This window comes from Dasypus novemcinctus, chromosome 16 (assembly GCF_030445035.2).
Source record: "Dasypus novemcinctus isolate mDasNov1 chromosome 16, mDasNov1.1.hap2, whole genome shotgun sequence".
Taxonomy (NCBI): domain Eukaryota; kingdom Metazoa; phylum Chordata; class Mammalia; order Cingulata; family Dasypodidae; genus Dasypus; species Dasypus novemcinctus.
This window is the reverse complement of record NC_080688.1, coordinates 67045553-67068550: the sequence shown is the minus strand read 5'-3', so window position 1 is coordinate 67068550 and position 22998 is coordinate 67045553. Positions and strand designations below refer to the sequence as shown.

The following is a 22998-nucleotide window of genomic DNA, read 5'->3' as shown; positions in this document are numbered from 1 at the left end:
GTCCACCATCTTGCTTCAACATATGGCAGCTGACTTTGGTGAGAAAGTACCATGGTACCTTGAGTTGGACTTTCCACAGCCTTTGGATTTTAAGTTTTACCCCAAATAAATACCCTTTATGAAGTCAACAGATTTCTGGTCCATTGCATCGGCACCCCTTTGGCAGACTAATACAGTCTCCTCGAGTCCCTTCACATGTCCCCCTCCTACCTGGCATTCAATATTCTGCCACCGTCTGCCAGCTTGGAAGCCCCCATGGGTGGGTTCACCCAGTTCTGACCTGGATGTGAGCTTTGTTTAAATACTTCCCAGAACCCTTCACCTTTTAACCCCTTCCTCCATTTCCTCAAGGCACTTCTCTCAGGGAGTCACGGTGATGAGTAACCCATGCCAAGATGTGAATGGATGCTGCGGGCTAAGTCTTCCCCCATGCTTAGGTCAGATCTGGGTGTTCAGCAAGGGGCTCCCACAGACAAGGCCAGGCCTAAGGAAGGCAGCTGAGTGAAGACTCTTCTCAGGTGCAAAGGAGCTGATGACAAAGGCATGTTCTTCTAAGTCATGGGGTATAATGGGTTGTGTTCCCCCAAAAGATATGCTCAAGTTCTAACCCTTGGTCCCAGGGAATGTGACCTGACTGGAAATAGGATCTTTGCAAATGTAAATGAGTTAAGATGAGGTCACACTGGATTCAAGTGGGCCCTAAATCGAGTGGGAAGTTTCTGTGTATGTTCCTCACTGCCTCCCACGTTCCCCACCGGGACTAACTTGCTTGATAACACACCTTTTATTGGCTTCCTTCCCTTCTCTATCACTTCCCCATTCTTCTCACAGTGTTTCCTCAAATCACTTCCTTCCCACCCCTTGCACTTAAATCTGTCTCAGGGTTTGCTTCTGAAGGCAACCAAAGTCAGCGGGTGGCCTCTTCTCCTTCCTTTCTTCTTTTCTTCCCCTTTCCCGTCCTTTCTACACAGATCAGGCCTCAAGCTAAGCAAAATCTGTCTGCAGGGGCAGAATACTATTTCTGAGGTCAGTGTCCAGGCAAAGAGGTGCATGGAGCACGGAGCTCTTGCTCTTTCAGGCTGTCTTCGTTCCCATTCTCAAGGCTGATCTGGTTCCTCTGAGTCTCGGGGATCCCAGCATTTGTAGCCCAGTTAGGCTGTGTGAGCTAAGTTTTACTCTGTAAAGATTGTGTCCTACTTCTGGCTCTGCTAGACTGCGTGGCTTTTGAAAAGTTACTGTCCTCCCCTGGGCTTCAGTTTCTAAATCTGCAAAATGAGGAGATTTGAAGCAGGCTAGAGAGGGAGTCAATAGAGAGATCTGGAACCTGGCGAGAAGTCCACATGTCATTCAGTACCCCCAGGATGGCTGCCATTCAGAATGAGACTTCCTCCAGAAGCCAGGAGAAGCCCCAGATATTCCCCAAGGACTTTATCATTGGGTCCTCCTGGGAGATCGACGGGTGGGGTAATCAATCAGAACAGCAAACAGCTTGAACTCCTCCCATGCCCTTAGCAAAGGGGCAAAATAATTAATGTTTAAAAGGCCAGGGGGAAAGCGGTCCTGCTGGTGTGCCTGTTCCTGCCCTCTGCGCCCTGCTCTCGCCATTTATCCCCTGCCATGATGGCCAAGCATGGGCTTTTATAATCTATAATGGGAACTGTAGTCTAAAAATCAGCCCACTTTGTCAAATTTCAGCCCCTTCCTCTCTACCCAGGAGACCCATGATCTGTTATTTTCTCCCGTTTCTCTTCCCTGCCTACCTTAATAAATTACTGATCTAACTCATCTGACGTGCTCTTGAAATTCATTTCTGTAGCATAGTCAAGAACCTAGACAAAATCTGGTTACCGATTGGATTAGATTACCTGTAAATTCCAATCTATTCTGTCCAGATTTATATTTGCTGAATAATGAACAAAATACCTGGGTAGGTATTACCTGAGCAGAATACAGTTTCTCCCAGTCATTCGGTCTCAGCGAAAGAAGATGCTGTCTGACATACACTGGCTACAGTTTGACTCATAACCACGCCGCCGGGAACATCAAACATTTCCCTCTCCCTATGGAGCTTACTAGCTCAACTGAGAACCCCCGCTCTCACGCTGGGCTTCCCTTTTGCCTGTTCTAACCGTAGCTAAGAGCCTGGTTTTAACCATTGTAGTGTCCTCTGGCATAACATCTCCTCAGCCCACAGAGGAGATCCCCACACTGTCAAGCCACCTCTTTTTACTAGCAAATGAAGTCATTTCCAAAAGAATGGCAAGTAAAGCAGGAGTGTAATAAATGTAACCATGAAAATGTAACATGTTTCTGAATTGGAATGCCATGGCTTGAAAAGACAAGGCAAACATGTATTTATTCATGAAGATGTGGAGACCACATGGTATTCTACAGCAAGGGTCAGCAAACTTTTTTTTTATAAAGAGCCAGATAATAAATATTTCAAGCTTTGCAGGCCATAGGTCTCTTGCAACCATACTCTGCTACTGTAGGATGCAAGCAGTTATACCAGGGCTGAGACTAGTGTGGGGTATGTGAGGCACTCAGGTTGGGTGCAAAATTTAAAGGTAATCATGATCGTTTAATGCAGTATTTTAAAAAATCAAAATTTTTGCAAAAAATGATGATCAATAAAATATCAAAATTTTAAATAAAGACAGGAGCAGACAACGTGTAAATGAATGAGTATAGCCATAAGTGGCTGACCCCTACCTTACAGAAATAGATTATTTCTGGGACGCTCTCAAGGGAAGTTTTGATCGTAAAGTCAGGGTTGGTTAGGTGTGATTATGGAATAATGTATCCTTTGGGGAGCCTCCTTCCCTTGTCTTTTACTTCTTCCCTTTGTGCCATCTTCGGGACTTCCTAACTCCTTCTCCCCACGCCCCACTGCCTACATTCTAGCAGCCCAGGCCTCAAATGGGCCTCAAGGCTTCTCTAATGCACAATTTCTACCAGGTCTCTGGCTTGGCTCTCTCCACAGCAGATGGCTGCTCTCAGCTGACACTTTGGAGAGACTCTGATAACTGACTTAAGATGCTCCCCTTGGCTCAGGTGCATTTCAACAGTGGAAAGTTCTTTCCCTTGCAGGGAAATTGAAATAAACAGAAAGAACCAAATTTAAAGACTATCCTTGTTTATATTTCTATTTGTTGAAGAATGAATGGAGGTAGGACTAACAACTCTGACACAGGTATCATAGATAGGTGAAATCACAGGCAGGTACTTCTGGGTGATGGGGTCCCCCAAATCTCCTGATGCAGGTATCTTTAGTGACTGGAGGGAGGGACCAGCCCTAGTCAGAAGGTGTGGAGTTGGCTTCAAGATGCGGTTTGAAGGGAAGTGGACTTGGCCCAATGGATGGGGTGTCTGCCTATCACATGGGAGGTCTGCGGTTCAAACCCCGGGCCTCCTTGACCCGTGTGAAGCTGGCCCATGTGCAGTGCTGATGTGTGCAAGGAGTGCCCTGCCATGCAGGGGTGTCCCCAGCGTAGGGGAGCACCACGCGCAAGGAGTGCGTCCCGTAAGGAGAGCTGCCCAGTGCGAAAGAAAGTGCAGCCTGCCCAAGAATGGTGCCGCACACACAGACAGCTGACACAACAAGATGACGCAACAAAAAGAAACACAGATTCCCATGCTGCTGACAACAACAGAAGTGGACAAATGGAAGAACACGCAGCAAATAGACACAGAGGACAGACAACTGGGGCGGGGGGAGGGAGGGGAGAAAAATAAATAAAATAAATCTTTAAAACAAACAAAAAAAGATGTGGTTTAAAATCCACAGTAGGGCCACCAGGCCTAACCGGTCTGCAGAGATGCCCCCACCCCACCACCCCAACCTCTGGAAACAACCGGCCTTCACTGGTGCAGAGAGAAGCCAGGCAGGCTCTGATGAATCAATTGCTGTCGAAGACTGGAGCAGAGAACACATACATGGCTGTGTGGCTCTGTTCCAATAAAACTTTATTTGGCTCATCCTGATCAAGTTTAATAACATTTAATAGATTTTTTTTTTTAAAACAAGAGTAGTATTAGCAATTTCTCTGTAACAACAATTATATATGAACGCCCGGTCAAGGTCAGCAGCTTGTTCCTTTACCAAAAACAGTAAAGCTGCCCTCTGAGGACAAAATGGCACATGAAGGGCGACGTTCATTTCCTTTAAAAAAAAAAACAAAACAACCAACCAAAAAAAAAAAAAAACAAAACCTAAAACACTTCCTATTTACATATTTTCCATTTAAAAATTGGTCAGTGGGACTAAATCCATTTATGAAATATAAGTTTCTAATGTGGTACAGATTTCAATGCACAAATCGCAGTTAGCTGATTAGACTTCAACGCTGTGAGGTGAGGATGAACACAGCCCCAGACCAGCTCTTGGGGGATCCTCCGCTTTCCCACAGGGGAGGCTTCCCGGGCGTGTCTGTGGGCGGAGTTGGGAGGGCAGGAGGGATGTGCTGAACGCCAGCAGCGAGATGGCTGAGCAGGGCAGGGCTGCCAGCGCCCTTTCCGCCTCTTCTGCCGAGCGCCCGTGTCCACACACCACCTCAAGCTCGCATGTGGACACACCTGGGTCTGCAGGCTCCAAACTCCTCCCGCCTAAGCTGTGACAGGCCTGGCTGCTTCTGGTCCCTTCCTTTGCTGCGGGGTCCCCCTTGTGGCACCCCACCTTTCACACCTTTCCATCTTCCTTCCTTGCCCCCAAGGACACACTTGCTCTGTGACATATTCCTTTTGGGCCTACTCTTTGTTGGGCTGAAGGGGTGTCACAATCAAGGGGTGGAATGAGTGAGGCTTGCTGGATTCTTGGGAAGCCTCTGCTAACCCACCTGTTCTGTGGGGGACAGCTCACTGCTTTTACCCAGAGGAGCAACTCATGCTGAGAACTCGAGGTTGCGAGGTCGGCGTGGAGAGGAGCTCTGTTTGGGGGAGAGGGAATGGGGGGTAGTGGGGGGTGGGTAGTTGCTGCACGGTGGGCAGTAAGGGCTGGGGCAGGCTGGAGGGATTGTTGGGTGCTACCTCTGACCACTTGGGAGCTAGGGCTGTGTCTTTGCGTCTGCATATGTGTCAGGAAAGTGCACAGGGAGTGCCAGGGGTATGTGCCCAGGCCTTGGGAAAACCCCAACCTGGTCTGATCCGAAACAATGTTTTCAGACCATGCAGGGATGCGCAAATACAGGCGCCCGGCAGATGAGAATGCAAAAGTACTCGAGGAGCCAGGATAAATAAGCTTGGTGACTTTGGAAAATAAACTAATGCAGTTTTCAGTTTTTGAAAGCAAGAAACATTGCTCTAAACAAAAGGACATCAAGATGAATGGATGTAGCTCAGTGGTTGGGCACCTGCTTCCCGTAGACAAGGTCCTAGATTCCATGCCAAGTACCTCCTTAAAAAAAAAAAAAGGACAGCGAATGGGCCAGATGGTAATGGGCAGGGGAGAAACATCATCTTGGACCAAGTTTCCTGCTTGAAAAGCCAGCGCCACCCTGGCAGAGGAAGACATTTAGTAGGCTGATGACGGCTGGGACCAAAAGACTGGGCTTCAAGGCTGCCCCCACAATACCAAGTTCCCACGGCCTAACTGCCCTTCCTCGCCTGTCCTTGCAGTTTGGTTGGGCCTGTGGTTTCAGAACTATGTCTGCAAGATTCCGCTGCACTCAGCCACCCGGGCGGGCCTACCGACTGCCTAAAGCTATTTCTCCTCTGCACACCAGAAAACGCACAGACCTCCTCTTCTCTGGGACACTGATCCACCCCGAGCTAGGCTCCCGTTCAAACCGGCTCCCAGAGGCTAAAGGCTAGTTATTAAGGCAGTTGAAGAAACGGGCATTCCTTGCTCCTGCTAACCCGCGGGCAGCTGCGAGGGGCGGTAAGGGTGCCGAGCCCCCCATCCCCAGCCAGGCCCGGCTTCCCCAGTGGCCTCCCCCTCAGGGGCGGTGCACACAGCTCCGGGGCCTCAAGCACCCCCTCCGCCTTCACCACCTTTCTTTGGAGAAGGCCTCGGTCTGCACGAGGTCGCCAGGGTGCTCAGAGATGCACGCGCCGTTGAGGTCGCCCAGTTTATTGTCGGGCAGGTCGTCGGGCTTTGTGCAGAGCTTCAGGGCGCGCGAGATGAACACATCCAGGTCGAACTGGGGGCTAGGGCCCCCGTCCACTGGGGCCGGGCGGCCCGGGGAGGAGGCGGGCGGGCGGCGCGCGGGGCCGTCGGGGGGCGGGCTGGCGCGCTCGGAGCCGCCCTGCGTGCTCTTGACCCACTGCGCGATCTCCAGGAAGAGGCTGGCCGGCTCCTCCTCGCGCGCGCCGGCGTCCGCGGCCACCGCGGCGGTGGGGGGCGCGCCGGCCGCCTGCTTCCAGTGCGACAGGTCCAGGATGAGCTTGGGCTCCGAGTAGTGGTGCGGCTTGTTGTCGCGCCACAGCAGCTTGTCCAGGTAGGACGGCGACCCCACCTTGTAGTCGCAGGAGCGCCCGTAGTCGGCCTCGAAGGCGCGCTCCATGGACGAGTGCGACTGCTCCAGGAAGCGCTCGGAGCTGCTCTGCGAGTCCTTGCCCGGGTCCACCTGCACCTCCTCCGCCAGCGGCGCCGAGCCCGCGCGCGGGTCGCGCTGCACCTCGCTCGCGTCCTGGCACCGGTCGGGCCGCCACTCCAGATCCGATGACAGGCTCACGGGGTACCTGCAAGGGTACGAATGGGGTGGTGGTTGGTCCCCCAGCGCGGGGTGGCTTCCTGGAGGGAGCCAAGTCCCGTAATCCCAGTCCCCCACCACAGCCGGCTTTCCACTCCTTGCCCCTCCCTTCCCGCCGGGAGGTTGGAGGGTGATAAAGGAGGTAAGGGTGAGAGCCACTAGGCGCAAGTAGGATTTGATCGGCTCAACCCTTAAGGACAGCTGGGTTTCTCTGTATTCATTCAACACCCTACAGACATTAACTGAGGCACTACTAGGTGCCAGACATAGCCATGAACAGAAAACAATCCCTGGTCTCATGGAACTTTCTTGCAGTGAACCCACCTATGTGGTACTCCTCAAACTTTGATGTGCACACACATCAGCTTTTTAAAACACTGCTTCTGATTCAGTGGATCCAGGGTGGGGCCTGATACGCTGCTGCTGCAGGTCCTTGGACCACACCTGGAGCAGCCAGCCCCCTGGCGAGTGCTTCCTAAGCCTGGCTGCAGAGTAGACTCACACGGGCAATCAAAAATACAACAGCATGCTTCCCCACACACCCAGTTCTGATTTGGTTGGTCTCTGGTGGGGCCTCGCTTCTCCGTGTTTTTAATCCCTCCCCAGGTGATTCTGAGGCTGAGCCCCTGCCCTGGTGGATCTGGTTGAGGCCCCCAGTACGCTGCATAGACAAAGAGCAGATGGGGCCTGTGGACAGCTTACAGGCCAGCTCAGGAGAGGCCCAAGGTCCTTGGAATTCTGCCCTCTGTCGGCTGCTGCCCTGGAGAGTGATCAGCTAGCCAAAGGCAAATGGGGGGCAGATGGGCAGGCTCTCTGCTCTGGATGAGCTCCCCCTCCTCCTGCCAGGTGCTCCAAGTAGAATCATGGGAAGGGGGGAACACAGAGGAGGCAGCGGCCAGCTGATCCCGGGACAGGAGGCCTAGTGCTCATGCAAGAAAAAGGAACAGATGGAGGACGGCAGGTTTGACTGTGGGAAAGGGCAGGCCACCAGAGGCAGCCACCCGGGGTGCAGGGCAAGGCCTCCCAGTGAGGCTATGAGAGCAGGTGAATGCCGCCTCCTCCCTCGAGCGGCCTTGAAATTGCAGAGATGTCTGGAGGGAGCACCAGCAAGGACCCTAAGCCTTGGCTGCTACAGAAATCATCTGTGGTCTTCCTAGTAACTCTGTGGAGTTTGTGTCGTCACCCTGCTTTACAGACGACGAAACTCAGGTTCCAACCGTCAAGTAGTTTTTGCAAAGCAGCAGAGCCTGGGAAGGGTTTGTCAAACCTAAAGCCGGTGCCTCTCCCTCGTGCAGGTGTGATGGGAAAGGTCGGGAGCAGAGGAGCACTAGGGTTAGGGGTGGTGGGAGTTGAGGCGGGTGACCTAAGAAATGGATACAATTTTTCTTGGCACTAATTCTGTGCCACAGCCATGATAAGCATAGGATGAACCTCACAGTCTGTTCCCGCAATGCTGTAGAGTGTGTGTGTGTGGGGGACCACGGTCAAGGGGGTGCTGCATGGGGGCAGCAGCAGCAGACAGAATCTGCATTCATCTATTTGCTGCCAACTGGTAAGAACAACAATCAGCCAACGGTCCTGTCCAAAAATAGCAAGATTGCCCTGGCCCTCCCTCAGTGCCTCCTTAATCTGAAACCCATCATCTGTCAAATGCCTGAAAAGGAGAAATTGCTCATCTGTCACTTACATAACTAGCTGTCACTTTCCCACTACAGCGGGACTCCCACTTAGGCTTCCTCGGAGTCCTAGCTGCTGAGCCCTCAGCTTCTATTTCTAAACCAAACAGCCATCGGCACTCCCTCCCAGAATTAGCAGAGGGTGATACCCCCCAATTTAGCTGCCTGCCCAAGAACATCACAGCTCCACGGGAATGGACCTGAGAGCTCATTATGTGTCTAGGCAGAGATTGTCTTAAAAAAACAGAAACACAAAAAACACTATTTTCTACCCAACTCTGATTCATTGGTGGTGAAACACTTCCTGAAACACTGTTGAGAAAGATTCTGAGGCCACGTCCAGTTTAGCAGGAAAGAGTCATCATGATTATCAGTATCTGAATGGATGCAGTTTGGGAGGGGCCCACACAGACCAGGTAGTAACTGTGTGACACAATGCCAACCTCTTAACCTCTCTGAGCTGTAGCCTCCTCGTCTGAAAATGGGCAAACCAAATAATGGAACCTGCCTGTACAGCACTGTCAAGAAGTGCAAATGATATGAAACAGGTGGACGAGTTTTGTAACAGTAAATTTTGCAGTTTTCTTGCCTTGAATTGTTTCAGTTTCCTCTTCAAGGGCAAAGTCCTCGCCTGTTAGAAACGAGGGCCTGTCATAGGTGCTCACTAAATGCTTGCCAAATAACGTAGGGGGGCTGTGCTGAGTACACTAAGGGTGGGGAGGAGACCTGGTGGTGGCCACGGTGCATGAAGGACGGTCCCTGACCCACACATGCTGGGCTCGGCGGGACACACTCGCCATTTGGTCATTTCCTGGGAGTGTCTGGGGCCAGAAGAGAGACGGGAGGGAAGTTAGGTTGGAAAAGGCGCCCAGTGGACTATTATAACTTGGGAGACAGAGAGAAAGGCCGTGGTGGACCAGATGCAAAACAGAAACAGGAGTGGGGACGGGAGCGGGGCCCCGGGCGGCACCTGTCCCAGTGGGAGAGCTGGCTCTGGTTGGCGGCCATCAGCAGGATGTCGTCGATCTCATCCTCGATGCGGAAGGGGTGCTGCGAGGTGGGCTCGTCCTCAGGGCACGAGTAAGGGCTCATGTAGGGGTGCTGCAGCCCCATCTCGGCAGTCAAGCGATCCATGGGGTTGAAGGTCAGGATCTTCTCCAGAAAGTCGATGGCTGTGGGGAGCAAGCAGGACAGGACGGTCATTCCCTGCCCTTGCCAAGCGGGGGTGAGCCTGCTCAGCCCGTGAGGTTCCCTGGTGGCTGCCTTTCTCCATCTGTGGAGCAGGTTTTCAGCCGGCTTCTTTCTCATGGTCCTGCCCTCGGTCCAGGGCCTGAGGCAGAGCAGATGCTGCTCTGTCGGCTTCACTGAAGAACAGAGGGAGGCCCGAGGGGCGAAAGGACTCACTTAGGACCCTGCCGGGGGTTAGAGGAGGTCCAGGGCTAGGATCCTGCCTTAGGGGCCTTTCTCCAGAGCTAAGGGTTTGGGTGTAGGTAGTTTATAAGGCGATGATTCTAGGAAGCTCTGCTTGGGGGGGTGGGTTACTAAAGAGCAGTTCCTCCCTTGAGCCACTGGGGTCCTTCGGGCAGTGCGGGGCACACTCAGAGGCGGTGCCACCGAGGCTGAGGACGCAGGGCTGCTCCACGCCGCGCCCGTGTGTGGGGTGGAGAGCTGCCGGGGCAGGGCCTGGGCCAGCTCCCAGGAGGCCCTCAGGCCGAGGGGAGGCAGGGAAAGGCTCCTGAGGAAGGAGGATGGGGGTGGCACAGAGCTCCTCCCTCCGAGTCCAGGGCTCTTCCTACCCGAAGTTGCCCTTGAAGGTTTGAGGAACCAAACTGGAAGACTGGATAGTCCAAATATTTAACAACTAGTCCTGAAGGTCCCCTGCCGTGCTAGGCAAAACCCCAGAGACCCTTTAGTGACTGGATCCAGGGACGCTCGTGGGCAGCGGGAGCTGGGGAAGGGAGCGGGCACTCGGGAGCCTGGGCACGGCTGTTCACCAAGCAGCAGGAAGAGATGGAGGAGGTGGTTGGTGTGGGGGGAGAAAAATGGGGGGTATACGGGAACCTCTTATATTTTTTAATGTAACATTTTTGTGTGTGATGTATATATCTTCAAAAAAATACAATTTACAAAAATGATGGGGTGGGGGGGTAGGGAGCAGGGTATATGGGAACCTCTTATGTTTTTCAAAAATGTTTTTAATGTAATGTTTTTTGTGATCTGTTAACTTTAATAAAAAAAGGGTAAAAAAAAAAAAAAAGATTCCAGCAGCCAGTCGCGCTTCACGGTGTGTCCCGGCTGAGCTCAGCTCCCTCCGGTGCTGCTTGCCTCTTCTCTGGGTAGGGCTAGGGGCACCCGTCTGCGCTGTGAGCTCTGCCCTGGGTTATCTCAGGCAAGGCCTAGCCTGGAGGTCTGTATTACTTCTCAACCTGGTTAACGACGCTGCAAACCAGGTGGAAACAGAGAAATCGAGCTGAGCTCAGGGCCCAGGCTGCTGTCCCCTCGGGGGCTCCGGATCTCTGCAGGAGAATTCATCAATGATTCAGGGAATCGATGGATTCAGAAGGTCACTGGCCTTCCAGGAGGACGCAGTGCTGCTCCGAAACTCTAGACTGAAGAATTAGTTCAGCAGCAGGAACTCTGATCACCCCCGAACCCTCAGGCACTCAGGGTGTTTCGGGGCGCAGGGCTGCAGACCTGAAAGGGTGTTAGCCTCACAAGTCCCAGGACTCAGAAGAATGGGCTACTGCAGGGCGGGGCCTGGTTCTGCCACCTCCCAGCTCACGACCTGGGCCAGGCTTTCCTGCCCTTACACTGGATGTTCTGATAAGGAAAGGAGAGCATTAAAGCTCTACACATTGGCAGGCTCATCAGCACCGTCACCATTGACTGGGGCAATGGGATGTGTGTGGGGTGCTGTGTGTACCCCATGTCCAGGCCTACGCCATAAAAACCTCCTGCAAGAATCTGTTGTCTGGGTGTGAGTGCCCAGGGCAAGCCTGAAAGCCTCGTGTGGAAGATGGCAGATACTGTGACTGCCTGGGTCCCAGAATGACTGCCGAGGGCAGAGCCACTCGCCCTCCCCTGCCCCACGTGTCCCCCACTCGGACTGGGCTCGATGTGAGCAATGAATACTCTGCTAGGGATCTGAGCCACTGAGGTTTTAGGGTTTATGTGCTTCAGCCTTAGCTTTACCTTAATTCAGAAACCACCTGTGCCCTTCCCCAGACTCCTCTCCTCTTGGCTCGATGTCCCCAGCACCTTAGGGCAGCTTCCGGAACGAGGCTCCTGTGCAATCTGCCTGCCACCTCCTCTGACCCAGTAGAGCCCGGAGGTTCAGGAAGATTTCCTGGGGGCACCTGTGGAGACTGAGGGGCAGTGGGCAGGGCCCAAGCCTTGGGCCCTGCTTCACTCAGAGCACTCCTTTCACCTGTTTTATATGCTGGATTTCCTCCTCAGATTCGTCACTTTTGTGCATTTCCTTCTGCAATAAATGGGGCTCAGGACAGAATGCCCCAGTGTGGTCCCAGGGCCCAGCCCTCTCGTCCCGTACCTTGAGTGTGAGGGCCATTTGGCTGCTGAGCGAAGCTGTCGTGAGACTGAGCTTCCTGAGCCTTAGTGGACCACAGTGACACGGACCCTTCAGCCACTTCCCAGGCCTGCGGGGCCTCGAGCACACAGCAGAGCGAGGCCACGGGACAATGCCCTTTCTCCCTCCAGTGTTTCATCTCATTGAAGCCTCGGGATCCTAAGGCCCAAGGCCAGCTGGGGTAACTTTTCAAGGGTAGAGAGAATTCTGATTGAAATTGGCGTGTTGGGAGGATAAAGCAAGCCTGGCTTTAGTGAACATCTGTTCAATTGCAGGATTGAGTCCAAACTCATCCAAGCCCCTGAGCATTCGAAGCCCTGCAGCTTCTCGACCCTTCTCACCTCTCCAGCTTCACTGCCCCCTCCCTGGCTGTCGTGAGAACCACTGAATGTTACAGGCTCCTGACTCGGGTTCAGCAGGCTTCAGGGCTCAGTCTGAGCCCCGTCTCCTCCAAGCCAGCTTCTCTGACCTCTCAGCACTTCAGAGCTTTCTTCCTTCCCCAAATACCTGGAGTTCTCAGTCGCCCCTTAGGGTATGTCCCTCAGTATTTCATATTCACCTTGAATGGGCAGCCCCTGTCTTCCCAGTTAGAAGACTCATACAGGTCTTTGAACATCCAGCCCTCCTGCAGTTCTCTGCCCGGGGTGGATTAATAAACATCTGCTGAAGTTGGTGATAAGAGGGAGGGGCTTTACCTTCTCTCAGGCACCAGTTCTGATTCTTTGAGATAATGCCCACCACTCTCAGAGGCAAGATTCCCGGGGGCTGCGTGTCTCCGGTTGCTTAGGGAGGGTGTGGTGCTATATCCCTGACCCAGAATTCCTGACATGTGAGCTCAGCTCTGTCACATGGTGGGATCGCTAAAGAGGCCTGGGAATCAAAGTAAATGTGCACATGCTGAGTCTTGCTTTATTTACAGTGAATCAAATACTCCCCATGTGAGTGATGGGAAAACCGAGGCAGATTACTGATTGAATTGGAATTATGGCTAAACATTTTTAGTTTAAGTTCTTGATTTCTTGATGGGGGAGGCATGTGGCAGAGGCTACTGGTTTATACCCCAATGTCTATTCTCATCTTTCATAATAATGGAATTTTTAGTGGGATGCAAGGTGCCATGGAATAAAGATCCGTTACATGACCTCTGCTGCGGCCAGGTGGGGGCCATGTGACCCGGTTCTGGCCATGAGGACATGAGTGGAAGTGGGGGCACATTTTCTGGTTCATGACCCAAGGGCAATACCCTAAGATGGCAGAACAACAAGACAGGCCTGGCTTGGGTCCCTTGGTGACTTGGTACAGCAGATCTACTGTACTGGCCCTGGACTGTCTACCATCGGGCTATTAACATGTGAGGGAAATAAACTCCTTGCTTTCTTTTTTCTTACATAAGAAATCCATCTTCTCTAAACCACTGAGAATTTGGGTGGCTCCTACAAGTGGCTGACCCTATGTCCTACCGAATTCAGGAGCACCCAGTGGACGCCTCTGACAGTTAGAAGGCGCAGTGATAATAGGAACAGCTAAGATTTACGGAACAACTACCCTGTGCCAGGGGCTTTACAAATCCTATTTACTTAAAGTCCACAACCACCCTGTCATCATACCCATTTTATGGTTAAGGAAACTGAAATTCAAAGAGGTTAAGGAACTTGCTGAGGACCACCCAGGTAGTCACTGGTGGAACTGGGAATTGAACCTGAATCTGTTCCTCAAGCTGGTAAAGCTCATGTTCTTTGCAGCACACCATGCCTTCTAAGGGGGGGAAAAGTAGGGAGATGGACGAGGAGAGGGAAGAAGGCACGAGAGGAAGAGAAGGGAAGGGAAGCCCAAGCTGAGAGTAGACTAGAGGGAAGCACCCATGACTGCCTTGGGCTGCCTAACGGCAGGGCAATGCCCAGGGCCGGGCGAGCCTAATCTTCCCCATCCATGCCTTTCCCTTCTGGAAGGAGACACGCCTGTTCCCACACCCAAGCTGAAGCCTGGGCTCAGCCTCCAGGATGCTCGGCCTGACTGTCAGGCTCAGGTACCTTCGCTGTTCACTTCGGGAAGCAGCTTGCGCAGCGGCCTCTTCACCTCCCAGGTGCTGCTGACGAAGGACGGCATCACCTTGAGCAGCTCCTCCTTGTCTTCCTCCCGGATCACGGGGATGGTCTCCAGGATGAGCTGCATCTGCTCCAGCTCGTGAGCCCCTGCGGCGAGGCAAACACCAGGCGGTGAAGTGGGCTGCTCACGTGGCTAGGGTGTGCAGTAGCCCAAGAAGCCATGTGCGTGTGTGAGGGGGTACTGGGTTGCGAGCCCGGGGACCTGGGTTCTGGTTTTCACTGTTACTAACTTGCTGTATGACTGTGAGCAAGTTGCTTGCTGTCTCTGAGCCACGCGTCCCTAAGCCTACTCCTCTACTTAATCACCAAGCTGTGCTCTACTTTTGAAATCTTAAATACCATCCATAAGTCCCGGGGGTGGGGTGGGGATCTGAAGAGGGCATCAGAGTGGAAAGTGCTGGAAAACTGAACGCCCAGCGAATGGAAAGGGCACTAAAGTGGGGCGGATCCTTAGAAGGCGCGTTTTGCTCTCTGTCAGTTGGCTAATTGGAGTCACAGCCAGGACTCCGTGCCCTGAATGGTGGTCCTGGGCTACAGCACCGGCTCGTGCTGGGAAGGGAGGAGAGGTGGGAGCGGAACCGAGTTATCAGAGCCCCCGCCCAGCATGCCGGGACCTAACCCGATACTCCTACAAAGCCTCTGAAGGTAGCAGTGGCCCTTCTGGCAGTCACTGGGAGGCCCCACAGAGAACAAAGGCTGATGAAGAAGGGGGATGTCACAGGCATTGAGGGGGTGGGAAACCAGAAGGCCAGGGTATTAGGGGAGCCACGTCAGCACCCGAACGCTGGAAGGGCACAGGGTGGCGAGGGAGGTGGTAATGTAGGTCCCAAGTCCTCAGTGTGGGGGGTGTGACGAGGCGACCAGCAGCTGTCGGCACCAGGAGGACGAGCGGGGACGGGGGGGGCGGAAAGAGGCTTGGGAGGCGTGTGCAGGGGAGGGCTCTTTTTTAAATAGCAAAGCAGCACTGGCGAGCAAGAGGCGGCTCTCTCCCACTCTTGTGAGCAGGGCAGGGGAGAAAGGACCTCCTCCACTTATTTCCTCAGAGGAACTAGGAGGTGGGGGGCGCTCAGTAGAGGCTGAGGGGCTCGGGGGGAGGGCTGCTCAGGTCAGGCAGGAGCACAGGAGGCTGGAAGGAACAGGGAGCCAGAGGGGCCTGGGATCCAGGCAGAGGGGAGGTGGCAAGAAGGCCAGCTGGGCGTTGCCGTGGTCCTCCAACGGTGGTGTTCGGGGGCCTGCCTGGGATTCTGGTCACTGCAAAGTGAGGAAGGTGGCTGGTTAGCAACTCACCAGCAAAGAGCATCCTCCCTGTGAGCATCTCCGCGAGGATGCAGCCAGCGGCCCACATATCAATGGCTTTGGTGTAGTTGTTTGGGGAGAGCAGCAGGCGTGGTGAACGGTACCACTTCGTTACCAACCCTTCCGACAGGTAACCCTAAAAGACAAAGCCTCCCCGTTCCAGTGATCGGGTACGTGCAGGTGCCCTCCCTCCCTCCTGCACTTCTTCCAGTTCCCCTCACCTGGAGACAGAACCCCTTTCCTGCTCATCCCTTTCCTGTTGATCTTGAAGGACCTTTAGTCAACAGAGGCCTCATTAGAGGGGCTGGGCCTGGTTTGTGGGGCTCGGAGGCTTTGGAGGGGGAATTACATTGGTCTTGGGGGTCTCCTAGTAGAAATGGATCCAGGTTATCAGTGTTTTAGAATGAATGATTTCTTACCCCAACGTGATGAAACTGCGTAACAAATCTGCTCTCATGTATAAGCAGATGTACAAATAGGAGTCACACTCAAGTTCGTTACCCTCATCAGTGGAGTAATGATGGGACAGTGGCTGAATCTCAGAAATAGCCATAAATTTGAAAATAAGCATTGGGTATTACCAGTTGCTTTGGTGCTGATAATTAGAATTAATGTTTCTACAAAGCCAGACAACAGCTCCCTCCTGAGAGAGGATAAGGCCGTCTTCACAATGAACGAAGGCTGATGGCACATGGAAGTGGCCCAAAGCGGCAGAGTGGAAAGAGCTTTTGTTGGCCTAGAGGATTCTGGAAGTTCTACATAGTCTTTTGGGGGAGCAGATGTTCCACCTGATTTCAGGCACTGCTCAGAGATTGTGGTCTGGGTTGGAATCCCTTCCTACTACATACAGTGATGACTTAGGTGTTTTAGCATAATCTAGAAATTGTTTTCCATGCAATTCAGAAAGCTGGTCCAACAGTGAAACCTGGGAAGTATCCTTTGGGATGGCCTGGCACGGTCTCTCTAAAGTAAGAAATGATAATCAGGTCAGAGTCCAGGAGAGACAAGGAAGACTGGGGGATACAATGGGAGATTCTAGGGGTGTTCTGGTTATTAGTGCTGCCATAGTTCCCATATAAGCTCCTGGATTTTCCTTTTTACTCATGTACAAAGTATCACAGACCTAGGGGAAAACAGATTCAAATTCAAGAAGGAGAAGTACCAAGGAGCTTTTGGTCATTTATAATCTGAAAGCTCTTCATTTGCTGAGCAAAGATGTATTCAGTCTAGAACCTTCTGAGAACCTGAATTCTGAGAGCAGAATTCTTCATGGCACTTTATTTCATCAGAGTAGGGCCTCAGACTGGTGCCAAGGTAGAAGGAAGGAGGAAAAAAAGGAAAAAAGCTCTCTGCTGGAAATGACTACAGCATGCAGGCACCACCCTCAATGCTCCTGTTCGGTAACACTGTTGAATAAATGAAAGAACGAATGAATTAGGAATGGGCCAGGCTAGATTAGGAGATAAAGAGATGAATCTGGGACCTGGCAGAGAAACACAGCCGTGGCACATGTGGCCATGGAGACCCCACAAGATGACCGTTGGGAGAACCCCATGAGAACCCCCATTCAGAATGGGATTCTGTCTAGGATCAAGAAAAAGCCCTGGATGCTCTCAAGGGGCCTTGCCATTGGCCCCCTGGGGGGATTGATGGGTGGGCTAACCAATCAAAACTGCAAACACTGGGACTCCTCCCCCAAACATTAACAAGGGGAGCAGTAATTAATGGTTTAAGAAGCAAGCACAGAGAATAAATTGGCCTGTTTTGCCCTTTCTCTCCCTGCCTGGATTAGCACTCAAGATAACCTGGGGACACGCAATCTATAGTGGGAATTTGTAATCTGTAAATCAGCCCTTTTTAGCCCTTTTCCTCTCTCTGCCTGGACTAATCCACAAGTATTCCCTGGGATCCATGATCTGTTATTTTCTCCTATTTCCTTAATAATCTACTGGCCAAAAATTCTTTTTTTGTAACATAACCAAGAACCTAGAGAAAATCCAGCAACAGTATGGCTTGAACCCCCTTAAAAATTACCCAACTTCTGCAGGACTGCTGATACTTGACTTTACAGAGAGTTCCAATTTCCCACTTTTAAAGGTGGCAAGAAGCTTATATAAGTTGATAGCTACTTATGCCTAATCTTTTTCCAAAAAGGACTGGCAAATGTAATTGTTACGGGAGTTTAAAGTCAAGTTGATTGAGGTATAATTCACACACAGTAACGTTTACCCTCCTTAATGTACAGTTTTATGAATTTTGACAAAAGCAGAGAATCATGTAACCACAATCAAAACATACAATTCTATTATGTCAAACAATTCCCTCATATCCCCTTTAAATCACCCCAGCCCCTTGCAACCACTGTGTTCTGTTCCTCTAGTTTTGCCTTGTCCAGAATATCAGATAAATGATATCACAGTATGTAGCCTTTTGGGTCTCTGTTTCATGTAGCGTTATGTACTTGAGACTCATATGGGTTGTTGTGTGCAATCTGTTAGGAGTTTAAGTTCAATTTTATAATTTACAGAGACAAGTCAAACTGGCTGTGGAAGTTCACTTCTGGGTGGGTGGATTATAAATAAAGAATGGTCTGATTTATTTTCCCAGGGCAGAAGGTGAGACTGTATAGCAGTTTGATTTTTTTTTTAAGATTTTTATTTTATTTTATTAATTTCTCTCCCCTTCCCAGTCCCCACTGCCACCCCCAGTTGTCTGTTCTCTATGTCCATTCGCTTTGTGTTCTTCTTGTCCACTTATATTCTTGTCAATCTGTGTCTGGTTTTTTATTTTTCAAAGATTTATTTATTTCTCTCCTCTCCCCACCCCACCCCAGTTGTCTGTTCTGTGTCCATTTGCTGTGTGTTCTTCTTTTTGTCCGCTTCTGTTGTTGTCAGCGGCATGGGAATCTGTGTTTCTTTTTGTTGCATCACCTTGCTATGTCAGCTCTCCGTGTGTGTGGCGCCATTCCTGGGCAGGCTGCACTTTCTTTCACGCTGGGTGGCCTTCCTTACGGGGTGCACTCCTTGAGCATGGGGCTCCCCTACGCGGGGGTCACCCCTGCGTGGCACAGCACTCCTTGCTCTCATCAGCACTACGCGTGGGCCAGCTCCACATGGGTCAAGGAGATCCGGGGTTTGAACTGCGGACCTCCCATGTGGTAAACGGACGCCCTATCCACTGGCCAAGTCCACTTCCCTGTGTCTCGTTTTTGTTGTGTCATCTTGTTGTGTCAGCTCTCCGTGTGTGCGGCGCCATGCTTGGGCAGGCTGTACTTTCTTTCACACTGGGCGGCTCCTTACAGGGCACACTCCTTGCGTGTGGGGCTCCCCTACATGGGGGACACCCATGCATGGCAGGGCACTCCTTGTGTGCATCAGCACTGCGCATGGGCCAGCTCATCACACGGGTCAGGAGGCCCGGGGTTTGAACCTTGGACCTCCCATGTGGTAGGCGGACACTCTATCCATTGAGCCAAATCTGCTCCCCTAGCAGTTTGATATTATTGAGGAATCCCAAAAAGAAATATTGGATGTTTGTAAACTGTTCTTTTCCTCTGGGCATATTAGATTATATTGAATTCATAGGTTTACTTGATTAAGTAATTATGTAAACCTCTTGTGCCACCCTTTAGTGGATGGGGACTCAGATAAAAGGCATGGCAAAGGACAGAGTTGAGGGCTTTTAATGTTGGAGTTTTGATGCTGGAGTCTGATCCTGAAGCCTTAAACTGGAGCCCCAGAAAGTAAGCTCACAGAGGAAACAGAAGCAAGCCCCAGGAAGAGAGGAACCCTGAACCTAGGAAAAAGAAGTCTGAGGAAGGGAGGAACCCAGGAAGCTTGAACCCTCGCAGATGTTGGCAGTCATCTTGCTCCAACATGTGGAAATAGACTTTGGAGAGGGAAGCACCTTATGCTTTATGGCCTGGTATCTGTAAGCTCCTTTGCCAAATAAATATCCTTTATAAAAGCCAGCCAATTTCTAGTATTTTGTATCAACACCCCTTTGGCTGACTAATACAGACTGTCAGGGGAAGATTAAAGCAAAAAATACCCAAGAGGAGTAGACAGAAGGTGAGTTTTCTGTGATATGTAAATGACCAGTCTTTTCTGTCATTAACACCTGTCTATCTGCAGAGCCCAGGACAAAAGAGAAGGGACACAGGCGGGCTTCCTTCAGAAACACCTGCCCTGAGAGTAAAAGAAAGACATTGACAAGGTCAAGGCTGGGCCAGAATGAATAGGGCTAAGCCCTGACAGGTGCTAATAAACTTCACCCCCAGTTCATTCCTTAATTGGAATAAAAACCGAAGACCTGATTGGTTTCAGTCAAACACTAGCTGCTTCTCTAGGCTTGTCTCCCAAGCCCTTTAGAAAACTTAAAGGGGATTTACTCATGTGTTTCAGAAGCCACAGGGGAAAGGAGAATTTGGGAAGCTGCAGGGTCTTCTGCTAAACCCTGGAGCAGGAGAAGCTCTGGGGAGGGGAGAGGGAAACACGCGGGAGGCTCCATTCCTGGGTCTGTGGTGCAGAGACGGGGGGAGGGGGAGGTCCTGCCCTCGGCTGAGGTGAGCCCTGGTGTCTGTGCTGAGAGGGTCTGGGGCTCACAACGTGATACCGGTGATCCGAATTCAAAGAGAGGTGTTTCAGTTGAATGGATTTCAGAATTTTCTAGAATACAAAAATCTATGAAGAATATCCAGGAGTGGAAACTCAATTTCATCAGGAGTCATGAATCAGTATGTATATTGGCTCAAAAGAAATTTGAGACCATGGCCCTTCTGCTGGAGCTGTAGGGTGAGAGCCGTTTCCGCTCCGTCATCAGACCTGGTCCCTGAATGTCTGCTCCATCCCTCCCGTAGAGGCAGGCGCCCTTTGGACTCGCAGGCCAGCTGGGGCCAAGCTCCGCGCATGTGGGCGTGAGGCATGGTGGCTCTGAGGGACCCAGGGCGGCTCCTGCAAGTTCCAGGGACCACCACTCGGCGCACCAGAGGTAGAGGGGAGCTGCTCCTCCTCAACTGTCCCTTTCTTCCTGCCACCCTGTCCCCTGGCAGTAAAGCTGGCTCTGGAGGGGCAACCAGGAGGCATTTGGTCACAGTTTCCTTTCCAACCTTCTTTACAGGGGCCCTTGGGTCATCTTCAGCTCTTGTTCCAATCATGCCATTTTTCTGTCCTTTTAGAGCAAGGATTCTTAACAAGGGGCCATGAGCTTGAATTTAAATTAGAAAAAACCATTATTCTTGTGGGGATGTGTTGGTGTGGGTGTGATATATTTATTAAATAATACACAGTATAGTGTGGACTTAGTAAGGGGTCCATGGTTTTCACCTGACTGGCAAAGGAGTCTGTGGAACAAAAAGGGTTAAGAACCCCTCTTTTAGTTATTTCATATAAGTAAGATCATATAATATCTGTCCTTTTGGCCTGGCTTATTTCACTCAACATGGTATCTTCAAGGTTCATCCATGTGGTCACATGTAAAGAGCGTCATTCCTTTTTATGGCTGGATAATATTCCATTGTGTGTAAAGGGGTCCATGGAACAAAAAAGGCTAAGAACCCCTGCTTTAGAGTCGTGTAGTGCCGATGGGAAATGGACTTTGAAAGCTTCAAAGGGGTTTGGGTAGTGGTCTAAGGACAGCTGCCCTGTGAAGAGGGTACTTAGGGACCCCCAACAGAAAACAAGGGAAGGCATCATTAAGCACTAAGCACTGTCTTTCTGAGGGAGCCCAGCTGCCTGCCAGGGAATCCGAACAGCCACTAGGAACTCACTACTCTGTGCTGCTCCAGCGGGCGCCAGTTCTGGCGTGGACTCACATCTCCCCTGCTTGTCCCTTCCACGCCCCACCTACCCCCAGCCTGATTACCCGTGTCTGGGAGTGGGAAGGTTAGGGGACAAGGCATGATCCAAAAAACCTTTTGCTCTACGCTTTTATGAGAAGGTGCCTACCAATCCCTCACAGGCATGGAAGGTGAATTTAAAAGGGAACAACATTCTCCCCAGAATAAAGCCTCAGTCGCCTGTGGTACCGTGTGTGTGTGTGCGCATGTGTGTGCGTTGGGGGAGCGGGTGGGAGGGCCATTTCTCTCAGCATATTGAAGCAATGCTGAGGGCTGCCCTTACTCCCACGCCAGGAGCTTCCAGCACGGCCCTGGGAGGCCAGACTGACTCAGTTCCTGTGGGCAGGATCCAAAGATGGTGAAGGTCATCCTTGTCTTCAAGGAGCAAATAATGTTTGAGATGAAGTGTCCAACATGAAAAGAGGAGATGATGTGGTCAACACTTGCAGGGCTTTTTCTGTGAACATCTTACAATTGTGTCCTCCAAAGGATACGCTCAAGTCTGAACCCCCTTCCCATGAATGTGATCTGATTTAGAAACAGGATTTTGAAGATGTGATGAGGCCAAACTAGATTAGGGTAGGCAATTAAGGAACACCACGGATTGCTGGACACCCACCAGCAGCCAGGGGAGAGGAGGCTTCTCAAACTTTGACGTACACTTGGCTCACTCAGGGGTCTTGGGTGATTAAATGCAGATTCCATTTTGTCAGCCGAACACAGTGATCAGGGGACCGCACTTGACCAGCAAGGTCCTGTCCTAATAAACTTGTCCTAAGAATTTATGGCTTGCTTTGCTAATAGGCCTGGCAGATTTCTGAAACCCAGCAGCAGCCTGACCCGTACTAGAGGTTAATTCCTTGTTTTACAGACACTCATTAAAAGGGCATTTAGGAAAACAACACCCTCCCAGAGGTTCAGTTTCAGCAGAAATATATGGCCTCTCTCTCCAGGCTTTTCTCTCTGAAGGTGTAAGTAATTCTTATTTGAGCCAAAATAGGCTTCAGGCATGGCAGAAACCTTTTAAAGAAGGAATAACACCACGGCCAAATAGCCTTTCTTACTGTTGATTCCAAACTCATTCTATTCAATTCATTTCCAAGAAAATATGCAGCAGGGACTCTCTCCTGCTGAGGGAGAGCATACACCATTCTAAAGGCCCAACTCACACCGCAACCCTTGGGGAGCCATCTTGGCACATTCTGTTTATGCAGTAAAATATACACGGGTGGGGAAAGGATGGTTAAATTGGTCTCCCCAAGTTCTCTTTAACTCCAAATGCACTGAATGCTGATCAGCTGGCCCCCTCTCTCAGAACTGTCCCTTCCCCACTCCACACTTCAGGGGATTCTGTGCACGGAAATTTACCATCTCTTCCCAGTTTCCATGGAAATCAACCCAAAGCCCATTTAAGTTCCTCTAGACCCTTGGTGGATACCCCAGTCCTCTGTGGTTCCTTCCCCTTTCATTTAAACAACAGGAAAGTGGAAGCAATGGAATTTTTAAAAAAGCATTTTGTTGCAATGTGGTTGTCTTCTAATTCAGCTAGATCTCATTGTCCCAAATAAAAGTTTTCAATATTATCCTTGTGGGGCCCAATGGTGAGCTCTGAAACCATGTACAGTTCAAAGCCATGGCCAAATGATTTGTGGGTTCCCAGGGTCAGCAGCTCCGAGGCCAGCACCAGTTGCTGGACTGGTTAGAGAGGTGGGCAGGGGGAGGCTTGGCTCAGCTGCTTCTGCCTGAGCTTCGTCATCTGTGGGGCAGCTCCTCTGTGGACGTCAGCCGCGCAGGCTGCTGCAGCACAATC

At 51.3% G+C, this 22998-nt stretch overlaps 1 protein-coding gene across 3 annotated transcripts in view; it reads right to left on the bottom strand.

Moving 5' to 3' along the window:
- Positions 1-3949: 3949 nt before the first annotated feature.
- MAPK4 (mitogen-activated protein kinase 4) overlaps positions 3950-22998 on the bottom strand; it is a 164435-nt gene continuing 145386 nt past the window's right edge. For all 3 annotated transcript variants that reach the window (XM_023589644.2, XM_058277737.1, XM_004461396.3), the window contains 4 exons: positions 15344-15488; positions 13982-14143; positions 9336-9537; positions 3950-6678 (listed from right to left, as the gene is read on the bottom strand). In XM_023589644.2, the coding sequence (XP_023445412.2) occupies positions 5982-6678; positions 9336-9537; positions 13982-14143; positions 15344-15488 (1206 nt within the window). In that variant the 3' untranslated portion in view covers positions 3950-5981. The remainder of the gene's footprint in view (positions 6679-9335; positions 9538-13981; positions 14144-15343; positions 15489-22998) is intronic.